At 41.6% G+C, this 11,422-nt stretch overlaps 1 protein-coding gene across 1 annotated transcript in view; it reads right to left on the bottom strand.

Annotated features, from left to right (window-relative positions):
- Positions 1 to 886, bottom strand: part of CPXM2 (carboxypeptidase X, M14 family member 2) — an 85,181-nt gene extending 84,295 nt beyond the window's left edge. Inside the window, exons 1-2 of the mRNA XM_031059883.1 lie at positions 763 to 886; positions 212 to 673 (exon numbers count right to left, since the gene is read on the bottom strand). Of these exons, the coding sequence (XP_030915743.1) occupies positions 212 to 673; positions 763 to 886 (586 nt within the window). The remainder of the gene's footprint in view (positions 1 to 211; positions 674 to 762) is intronic.
- Between the last annotated feature and the right edge of the window lie 10,536 nt (positions 887 to 11,422).

Consider the following 11,422-nt stretch of genomic DNA (forward strand, 5'->3'; position numbering starts at 1 on the left):
TCCCTTTCAAGCAGAGATTGTTTCAAAGTATGTAAAAGTTCTGTTCTGTGGGATATTAAAATTTAATGTGTTGTCATCATCATCACCACAACCACATTTATTGTTATTATTACCAAAACTGTCATTAACTGGATATTCGTTAGTGCTAAAAGTCACAGCCAGCGTGAGATTCAGCAGGCTCCAAACTCTGGAGGAGAAGGTGGAAAGTTACCTGGTGGCGGTTCAAGAATGGGTTTTCCTTTTTTGTTGTTTTTCTTCTGCTTTAACTCCTTCCTGCTCGGTTTGAACCCGGGGCGCTCCTCTCTCTCAGCAGCACGGATAGGTGCTTCCTCTCCGGGTTGCTCCGTGAAAGGAAAGAACTCTTCCCCGGGATACGGAAAGGAGTAATAATGATCCCTGTTGGTGATTTCCTGCAGGTAATAATCCTGATCGTCCATGGGGACAGCCCGGGACACATCCCCCAGCAGTGCCAGCCCAAAGGCGCAGAGAGCGAGGCAGAGTCCGGAGCGGCCACGGGCGATCATCGCTGCCTTGCGCAGGAGTCCTGGAACTTTATTGGGAGAGCGGGCAGAGAGAGTTTGGGCAGCTGGAACAGCGCTCCGGGAGCGGCGGGGGATGGAGCCGGGACACCGAGAGTCGGGCACACGGACACACGGACAGTTGGGCACTCGGACTGTCGGACACACAGACACACGGACACACGCACACTCCAACGGACACACACTCGGACACCCGGGCACACGGACACACGGACACACGGACACTCGCCCCGCAGGTGGGATGCTGCCCAGCGCCGCCGCTCTCGGTGCCGCTGTGTCCCAGCCCCAGTTCCGCGGCAGTTCCCGCTCCGTGCCCGGACTCCTCGCTCCTCCTGCGCGCCGCTCATCCAAGAGAGCGCTGATTCCAAGGAAAGGCGGCTTGGCAGGCAGCCTTCTCCTCCCAGCCCGCGGCCAAAGCGCTTCCCTCCCCCGGGAGATGGGGGTGGGCACGCAGAGCCCCAGCCTGGCAGGGGTCATCTGCTGGCACTGCCACCCTGGGCACGCCGGGGACACGGGGCATGCGGGACTGGGGCAAATAATCCTCATTCCACAGAAGTTATTCCATTTTATGTGGTGCTTTCCCCCCCACTTTTAACTTTTACAAAGTAGTATCCATCTCCAGTTAGCATCAATCTCAGCCCCCCTTCTTTTGATTAGTTTACATCTATATAACAACAAAATTTCTATATAATTTATTTTAGAGATCTAAAACTATATTTTAGTTTATCTATCTATCTAAATTTATATATATAATTATTTATATAAATAAATTTATATATATATAAATTTTTTATATATAATTATATATATGTAATTTAACATATATATGGTTATATATGTTATATATATGGTTAGCATAGTTTATGTATATATGGCTATATTTCTTTATAGTAACTTCTGGTTTATTGTTTAAATAACATACTTGAAGTCATATAGCTTTAGATACACTTATACACTGCATTTTTCCACTTCCTAATTGGAAAGGAAAAAAATCTGATTCAGGATTAATGAGCAGAAATATGGAAAGACTCACAGGAAAAGTTCTGTGCTGTTTTCTGTCCACTTTTTCAAAGAAAATAATAAGCTTATTATTTAATCTTAAGAAGCTTATTATTTTATAGCAACTTGCAGCAAGTTATCTATAACTAATACAACTATATCTGTAACTAATATCTGTATTAAATAACTATATTTATAACTAATACAACTCAACACGTATCACGTGCCAAGTTATAAGCGGCTTCTCCTGGAGTACTTGGCAGCTCCCTGGATTCTGCCCAGCTGAAAACCAGGAAGAGCATGGTTCATCTGTGGCCCTTTTTCTCACTTTTTTTGGGATAATCCTGATATTTGGTCCCCCTGAAACATCTTCCCAGCAGGCCAGGATGTTTTGTGCTACACACACGCAAGCCGGTCTCGTTAATGAAATCAATTTGTCTGAGAGCAAAATCTTATCTTTCATCTTTTTCATACCTCTAAAATAACCTTCAGTGCTGAAGGAAATGTGCAACAGTTGGCTCACATGGAATATGAATTCTTACTCCTGTGTTGAAAATACCAGCTTATATTTTCATCATGTAGATTGTATTTCTTGCCACGGTCCAGTCAGCTGGGAGAAAGCATTACATCTGTTACCCCAGTCTTCATGCTGGCTTTGTGCTCGTATTTTTGGTGTGTTTCTCATCATTTCAATACCATAATAAACATCATTTCATATCTTGGTACCTGTATCTTTTGATATATTTGGTTTCCAGGCTGTGGGTGATCCTGTCCCATATATTCAATGATCATCCTTGCTTTCTCAGTTGCTATCCCAAAAGGAATGTAGTGATTTTGTTGTGTCTGTTGTCCTGCCTTTTATAAAAATGCAGCTGTACTTTTATACTGAACTTGTATACTGAACTTTTTTTTTTCCTTTAGATCTGAAAACTATGCACCTTTCTGTTTTAAATATAGGAATTTTTGTTTTTTAAGACAGGAATAAAATGTACTTTTCTTTTTCACTGCTTTGCTGAATTTTATATATATACATAAATAAACTTCATTTGCTGAAAAGCTGCTTCCCATCAAACTTTCAGGCCCTTTTATCTGTAATAGATAGCTTTGTCCCCTCTGCCTCTGGGAGCAGTGTGGGAGCAGGCTGCATATCCTGGAAATCCCCTCCTAGTGATTTCACAAATATTCTGACTTCATTTTCCCTTTCCAGAGCCCTCTCCCTCCTTGGTCAAAATTTCTGAGGGCGGAGCACAAGCTCCAGAAAATGTGTTTAATTTTGCTGCCATTTGCAGCACAGCCAGTCTTCTGAAAACATTATGAATATTCACATACCTAAAGAAGTAGTAGAAAAATAAACTTTTCCATGACGTCAGTAAGGAGTTGGCTGTTTGGTAACTAAAGGAGCTTTAGCTGCAGATCATTATTTAACTTGCTGCAGTGTTTAAAGACGGACAGAGAGACAAGTATTTACATTTGCAAGGATAACAAGAAGCATTTTCATAAAATACAAAGTTGAGTGTACTTTAATTAAAGACTGAGGAATGTGATTTGGGGAAATTTTGCATTCCACTGGGAAGAACTTTGCAGGACATTAGGCAGCACTAAACCCACTTCTGCTCCTCCTGCAATTACCACGAATAATTTCCACTTTTCTCTCTAATTACCCTTCAGAAAGATTAATTCATCAATACCTATTGGGTATTGAGCTGTGCAAATATCCTGGGTATCAACCTGTGCAAATAACCAGCTCCCCTGTATTTCTTTTTTAGGGTTTTAATACTTTCTGTGGGTGTGGGTATGGATTCACTGCTTCCCCTTCCACACCCACCTCTCTTTTTGGGATGTGCATGAATTCAGCCAGCTGAGACCACACAAAAGTCTGTCTCTAGGCACAATTTTGATCTACTTCACCATAAAATGTTTTTTTATCTGTCAGCATCCTAGAAACAACTTACAGGAAAGGAGGTTTTTCTTCTAAGAGTGGCCCAGAAGTATTAAGATCACTGAGGGCTCAGATGTTTTGGGCCTAAGGGCTTTTTTCTTTTCTTTTCCTTGGGAAACATCACAATAGCTTATAAAAACCTGTGTTGATGTGGAAGGAGATAAAGCAAACTGAGATTTGTGTAGAAAACAACTGTAACTAGCATCACCCTCCCTCCCTGAAATGATGCCAGTGAGAGTGTAGAAGTCATTCCACACTTTGCTTCAAATGTTTGTCCTGCTGCAGGGAGACACAACATGCAGGGTTTCCCCCCTGCTCCCAAGAAGGATTGATTTGGAAGATGATGATTTGCTCCCTAAGCTGGGCTAATTTCAACAACACCTCTGGAAAAAAAGAGGCACTCCCAGCTCTTCCTTGGCCCTGCCAGGGGAGGTTTAGAGTGGATATTAGGGGAGGTTTCATCATGGAAAAGGTGATCAAGCTTTGGAGCTGCCCACAGCAGTGGTGAAGTCCCCATCCCTGGAATGATTTAAAAACTTTGTGGATGTGGCATGTGGGGACCTGTGTGGGGTAGCAGGTTAATGGATAGACTTAATGATCTTAGATATCTTTTTCCAATCTAAATGACTCTGGAAAGTGCAGATTCAGGAATGCTTTTCACTGTGGAGAAAGTGAAGTTGTACCTGTAAGCACAGTCCTTGCTGAGGATCTTGATTTGTATTTATACCCCACAATCACTGACCACACATTTAGGTTTAACTCAAACAGCTCAGTGACTCCTGCAACTTCTCATTTGGAAAATCAGTTTTCAGTTGGAGCAAAGCTTCGTGGTTGGGAAAAAAAAAAAAGACAAAAAACAGGCATCTCTGTTTTCCTTGCCATTCCAGGGTAACATTCTGAGGTAGCACATAAGGTTTCTATATGCTTTGGCAACAAAATGACTCTAAAAATAACTTTCCCCCTGAACACCAGTGAAGTTTCTGTTCCTTTGTACTTCAGCTCTGTAGTAAATCATGAAGCACAGAATGGAGCAAGAAAAGAGAATTACACTTTCTAAAGTCATTTTCTTTGCTGCATAAAGCATTTACCCCTGCTGTCAACAAGGTCAAACCATCTCAGAGGAAATGGAAACCTAAAAAAGACACTGGGAAATACAAAGGAAACTGCATTGAACATTTATGTGGCTTTTTGATGCCTGTTTCTTACACATGTATCAGAGACAGCTACTGAGGTTCTGCTCACCTGCTCACCCTGAGTATCCTGGCATTTAAAGCCCTGCTTGCACTTGTTGATAAGGCAGATCCTTAAAAAAGTTGTTCTTACCACAGATAAAAATGACTGGAAACATGAACAAGCTCTTACATGGAGACATTTTGCTCAGTTTTAAGACACATTTAACTTTAAAGGGAATATAATTATTTTACTAGGTGAGGGATGCCAAATATACCCAGAATCTCAACATTTGTCTCTGAACATGTCAAATAATGGTACAAAATATCCTCCTGAGCAGGCTGCTGTCCCCTTTGGGCAAACAGATTTTAAAATAAACTGATGCCATTAATGAAGGCAATTATTTCCTTCAGCAGTTGTTTATTTGAACTGGTTAGAAATGCAGTGTGCATCCTGGCTGGGGAATTTATCCCAGTGCATTCTCCCTAACTTTTTCTCCTAAGAACAACATGACCTTCAGATAATCATTCAGCATATTGCCTTTGTGCTGGTGTCTGGAGAAGGATCTCAGATTGCCATGGAAACAAAAGTTCCTTGTTCTCTCATACTTCCTCGTGCTGTGATATCATTTTCACTATATGAACACTTTTCCAAGCCAGAAATGGAATTGTGGGATTTTCCTGTTTTGAGCATCTCAAAGTGATGGATCAGTTCATGGTACAAATGCTGTGAATGCCAAGCAGAGGCTGCACCCACCATCATCATTATTTGGGGATATTTACATCAGATCCATCTGCATCAGCCCCATTCTGCTGGAGAAATGAAAATTCTCTACCTACACTTTCCCAGAGTTTTCTTTACTTTTTTCCTTCTGTGCTGAACACATGAGAAAAACCAGAATTTTAAGAAAGGCAAAGTTAACCAGTGACATAAACAAAGCCAGAAAAGGAATTTCTAGCATTTTTTGCAAATAACGTAATAGTTTTTTGGGGTTTTTTTATTATTATGATCATGGTAACTACATTTCTTCATGCCCCAGAATGTCTGTAGATTTCGTGTTAACAACTCATTGCCCATTGGCATTTGGCAGCCACTGCTGGACCAAAGCCAGCAGGATTATCTCTAGGAAAGGGAGTGGAGAGGCAGCCTTGGGATAAAAAATATTAGCACTACAAAAAGGAGAACTAATATTTTATTTTTTTCTAATACTATTAGTATTTTGTTGATTCATCAGCATTGGAAAGACTGTAGTTCTGCCCTGGTCAATGGTTTAGAGTTGTCTACATTGTCCAAAAATGGGCAAGTTGGATGTGTAAATTTTATTTTAACTGTAAAACCGAGACAGCACTGAGACAACAGAGATGAGTGGATGACAGTGGTTATGTGGAACAGTTGGAGAAAATGGGATGAAATTCCCCTGCTGTGCTCCCAGCCTGTCTGGAACGTCCCTTTTTGGTTCACTTGGATGAAAACAGCCACTTCCAGCAAGTCCCCATGGACATCATCTACCTGCCAACAGCTGAATCCCAAAAAGTAACGACTCTCACATTTCAGTCTGGTATTTCCTGGACTGAAATTGCTGCACATGTGCCATGTGGAGTGTGAGCAGCATGTTTAACACATCCCAGGCAGCAGCAGGGAAATGCAGTGTGCAGCTTGTCTGAAAGGTCATTTTTTCCTGGGATTCCTTCAATATCCACAGCCTAAGTGTATCCTGAGAAGTCGTGGATGAAAGTCCAGAGGGAATTGAAGATGGCACATAAATGTAGAAATATTTGTTATGCTCAATGTGATGGAGCTGGCAAACACATCACTGGAAAGCAATCCTTAAAATTCTGTATTTAAAGATAGAAGAGCCAGGAATTATTCTTTCAGGTACAAGCAGTATTCATGGCTGGGATTACTTTGGGTGAAGAAATATTTAATGTAATGCAACATTTTCATATGATAACAATGTCCCTGCATAGCTTAATTCCAACCCCAGACTGATTAATTTAGTGATGTTTAAAGCCAATATTTGAAGATCTAATTTTATCTTCATAATCACACATTTTTGACAATATACTGTAGGTACCTTCCACAGTTCATTCACTTATGAAAACAGTGAAAATGCAAGAATTAATGTGAAAGGAAAGCAATGAAATGAGTTTTCACTTGTCACACAGAGATTCATGTCAGACTTACATTACCAGATATGCCAATATAATTTCACAGCTGTGTAATAAACTTGTTTGAACTCAACTTGTAGCCATTAAAAAAGGGCTTGTGCCAGCATGCTGGACAAGGCTATTTGAGAGGTGAAATGATAGGATTTAAAGGCATAGTAAAGTTTTGATGCTATGCAGATTCTTGCTAATAGGTGGCATAACATAAATTGTAAAGTTTCACTGTTTGAAAAGTACTGATATATTTTTCCACACAGGGCTTCACACTAATTTTGCCAAAAAAAGCAGGATATAAAAATTACCTTGCATTTTAACATTTATCCAAAGTAATTTTGTTTCCAAAAATCATAGAACAGCTTAGGTTGAAAGAGATTTTTGTGATATCAGCATGTCCCTTTCTAAACCTTCTTTATATGTTTAAACTATAAGATTTCTAGGACAGAGTTTATTTCTCACAGAGGGGTTATATATCCCATTCATTAATGGGATCAGCAGTGCTAGGGATACCATTGAGTCTAACAGTTTTACCCTAAAGAGTGTCATTATCATTTAGGTTACTGAATTTGGTTTTGGAAGTACTGAAATTTAGCCAAATGCATCCCACAGTGCAGTTCAGATATGGTTTTGTTTGCTTCCTACTGGTTATGGCAAACTCAGTCCAAGCAAAACACCTCGGCCTCACTTGAGGCCAGATAAGCTTGTCAGCAGAGTGGGGAGTAATTTCCAGAACCATCCATCAGGACTTAAATGGTTTTATCTCAGAAATAATGATAATATTTTTGAAAGGAAACCACTTGTGACTAAAAGGAAGAAGATCTGCTGGTTGCTTTGATCAGCACCTAGACAAGGGAGGTCCTTATTCCCTATTTATTGCCATAACTGGATTGATAACAAAACTGGCAGGAAGCAAGTTCAGCATTTTCTTGGCATTTTAGGGATGCTGTTATGTGCTTTTGCTTCTTATGATCTTCTCTTTCTCTCCTTCCCATGGTCCCTACACATTTGCCCTGGGAAGGGCCTCCTCTTATTGGTATTTCATGATATTCAGCATAGTGTGTCAGGGGAGAGGCTGAGCCCAGGGGCTGAGCAAGGGCCAAGGTTCTCCTCCACATGGTGAGGGGTGATGGAGTCAAGGAGGCTCCCAGTGCCACTTTCCCAGATTTCCACACAAATCTTGCTAAGGAGACCTCCCCCATGCTTGGGGTTGTGTCCTGCTTTATGGCTCCTCTCTGTTTCTGAGTGACCACAGGCTCAGAGCTCCACATGATGGGAGATTTCAGACCTGCAGTGGTTTGGGAATGAGATCAGCAGAACTCCTGCAAGGCTGGCAGCCTGGGGAGTGGGACATCTGTGGACATAAATGCAAACACTGAGAGCTCCCAAGGCCTCGAGCTACAAGCTCAGAGATGGAGATGTTTGACCTAAGGCCTTGGAGAAGGCTTGGATCTTTAGAATAGAATAGTGAAACAGACACAAAATAAGAATAAAGATTTGTAGTTTAAGCAGAAATATGCTTTATGCAATTAGATATAGGCCTCATATAAGTGAACAAGTATGTTAAGCAAGATGGAAGATTTTAGGGTTTAACAATAGAACTTAGAGTTGATAAAAAGTAGAGGATACAGCAATAAGTTTCTGTAGAGTTAGATGATTGGATAGAAAAAGGCACACTGTGGTAAATGTGTAAAATATAGCAATGAGCAATTGGTTATGAAGATGCCAACGAGCTTTGTGGAAGTAGCTGATTGGGTAAGAAATTTATAAAAGACATTGTGACTAGAATTATAATGGCTTGTGATGCAAGGCTTCAAATGTGATGGCTTTGGATCTGACAACCTTACAGTCTCACCCTTCCATGAGACTGATTTTGCAATAAACACCTTTTAAACACCTCTTCAGTCGACCCTGTCCTTCAGTATCCCAAACAGACATCTGCAGAGCTGAGCCTGAGGTTGGCCTGGTGTTTGTGCAGGCCAACACCATTCCAAAATTATCTTCCCCATCTCGTTTCACGGGTGGCTTGGAGCTGTAACAAATAGGATGTGTTTTCTAAATATAACCAGGCATTTTCAAATGCATTCATCATCTGTGTTTTATTCACTTCAGACAAAATCCCAGCAGAAACTCCCAAGATCTGGAGCCTCACAAGAGGCATTTTCAGGGAGTGTTAACAAAGGCCTCTGCCAGCAAATGAGGAAAAATGAAAATGTGGCTCCTCTTTCTCCAGAGAACTCCATTATGGGCTCACAAATTTTGGTTATTTAATGCTCAGTGACAGTTTTAGGTTTTAAGGGTACTTTTCATGTATTTTAGATGAGATTACAGTCACATGAGGTCAAAATGTTATAAATTTTAGAAGTCACTTGTGAACAGTCCCTTGAAAACTGGTCTTAACAAAAATGCCACGCCCTTCCTATATATCTGGATCACCTCCAGCAAATCCAAACTGTTACAGAAGCATCATTTTTTTCATTTTTTCCTCCCTCAAGCTCCATGGAAGATAATTGATTTAGTAGTTTCTTTGGAAATGTTTGTCCCATTGTGCTGTCCTGTCACCAAGCTGTCTGTCTGCTCATTTTCCCAGAAGTCTGTCCATCTGCAGTGCCCTCATCTCTAGTGATGCTGCAATTCCTGATGGATTTCATTTGAACTGAATGGAAAAAATCAAGATGGCAAATAAATTCCCTTCACATGGTAAGAAAATTGGCTGAATAGTAAAAACACAGCCAAGTTAATAACCCCAGGGATGGAAAACTGCGTTGGTGAATTTAACAATTTTCTCTTTTCTTTAGCTAGCTGATTTCTCAACATACAGACAGCTGCAGACCAAGCCGAGCACAGGAATTCTCTTGCAAAAATGACAATTTGAGGATGTGGAAGGGAGCCAAAGGTACTCAATCAGGACAGGGGAACTGGAGATGTGAAGAAAAACTGAACTCAGAGTGATGAGCAGCCCTAGGCATTGAGTCCCTAGAGAAGAATCATAGAATCTATGGAATGGTTTGGGTTGGAAGGGACCTCAAAAATCATTACATTCCATCCCCTGCTATGGGCAGGGACACCTTCTACTACCCCAGGCTGCTCCCAGCCCCAGTGTCCAGCCTGGCCTTGGGCACTGCCAGGGATCCAGGGGCAGCCACAGCTGCTCTGGGCACCCTGTGCCAGGGCCTTACACCCTCACAGGGAACAATTCCTTCATAACACCTCATCTAAATCTTCCCTCTGTCAGTTTGAAACTGTTCCCCTTGTCCTTTCCTTGTAAAAAGTCACTTTTTGTCTTTTTTATAAGCCTCCTTTAAGTACTGCACCAACACCTCTGGTGTGTGATTTGCACAGCCCTCCCAAGGCTGACAGGCTGGGCAGGAGGGCAGAATGCCAAAAGCTCTTCCTGAGTGAATGCCAAAATCTCTTCCTTTTTTTCCAGACATGTAGGCAGCACATCACCACTTGGAATGGAGCTTTAGAGGCACATTTGATTTAAATCACATATATTCACCCAAGTGCAAAGTAGAGGCACATGAATCACATATATTCACCCCAAGTGCAAAGGGAGAAGGAAACTTCCATCCCGGTAACACAGCAGGGAGGAAAGGATGCTATGTGCCTAGAAAGTTTTCTTCTGCTCTACCAGAAGTATCCACACCTTGGTAGTGGAAAATAAGCTCCAAAAGTCCAGCTGAAGGATCACTTACAGCTTTTTTCTACATGGTTTGCTTCTGACTGTGATCCATCACACATAGCAGACTAATGGATTACAGTGCAGCAACCTTAGCTTCATCTTCCTTTATCTTGGAAAATCTGGGTAATGGCATTAAGTGTATTTTTCCATAAATAATTTACAGGAGGAGACCAACCTTGTAATTGCAATGGAAAATATTTATTTCTTGCTATTTTGCCCAATCATGTGCAAATTCCTCCTGCCTACTTGTTTAAGACGGCCACAAAAAGAAAAAAAACAAAACTTAAAAGGCAATGTTTAAAATACTCTGGAAAACACCAGAAGCTTAAAACAAGCCAGTAGGGTAGCAAAAGGCAAAGCAAGACACAGTAAATTCCAGACAGACAGCCAAATTCCACAGATAAAATTAAACTGGGGGAAAAAAGAAATCCTTGCAATTTCTAAGATTCCAACTTCCTGTATTTCAATTCTTTTTAGCATTTCTGCCCTTCCTGCTGCAGGAACAGCCCAGCATTCACTCACCTGCCTCAGCCACAGTAGAGTGATGCCTTAAGCAGCTGGAGCAGAGGCTAGATGGAGTTAAGGGGAATAAAGGGAATATTTATTGAAGAGCCTTCATAGGCCACAGTCATGGCTCTGCCCAGATGGCTCCAGGATGGAAGCCAAAGAGGGCTTGGTCACGAGATCCCACATTTTTATAAGTTCTGCTCCATTTGCACCTTGCAGTTCATTGTCCCATTCCAGCTTTAGCCCCTGCAGTCCCACCCTGCTTGTTTTTCTCTCTCCAGCCCACGGTGTTTGTGCTCTTGGGCTGAGATTTGGGTCATTTGTCCTTGGTGCCCAGCTGGAGCAGGAATTGTTTTGTCTCCCTGCTCTGTGCACAGAGCTCACCATCCCCTGATATGAAACCCAGACCCACACACCAAAGCAG

Source organism: Geospiza fortis, unplaced genomic scaffold, assembly GCF_000277835.1.
Source record: "Geospiza fortis unplaced genomic scaffold, GeoFor_1.0 scaffold452, whole genome shotgun sequence".
In the NCBI taxonomy this organism is placed as follows: domain Eukaryota; kingdom Metazoa; phylum Chordata; class Aves; order Passeriformes; family Thraupidae; genus Geospiza; species Geospiza fortis.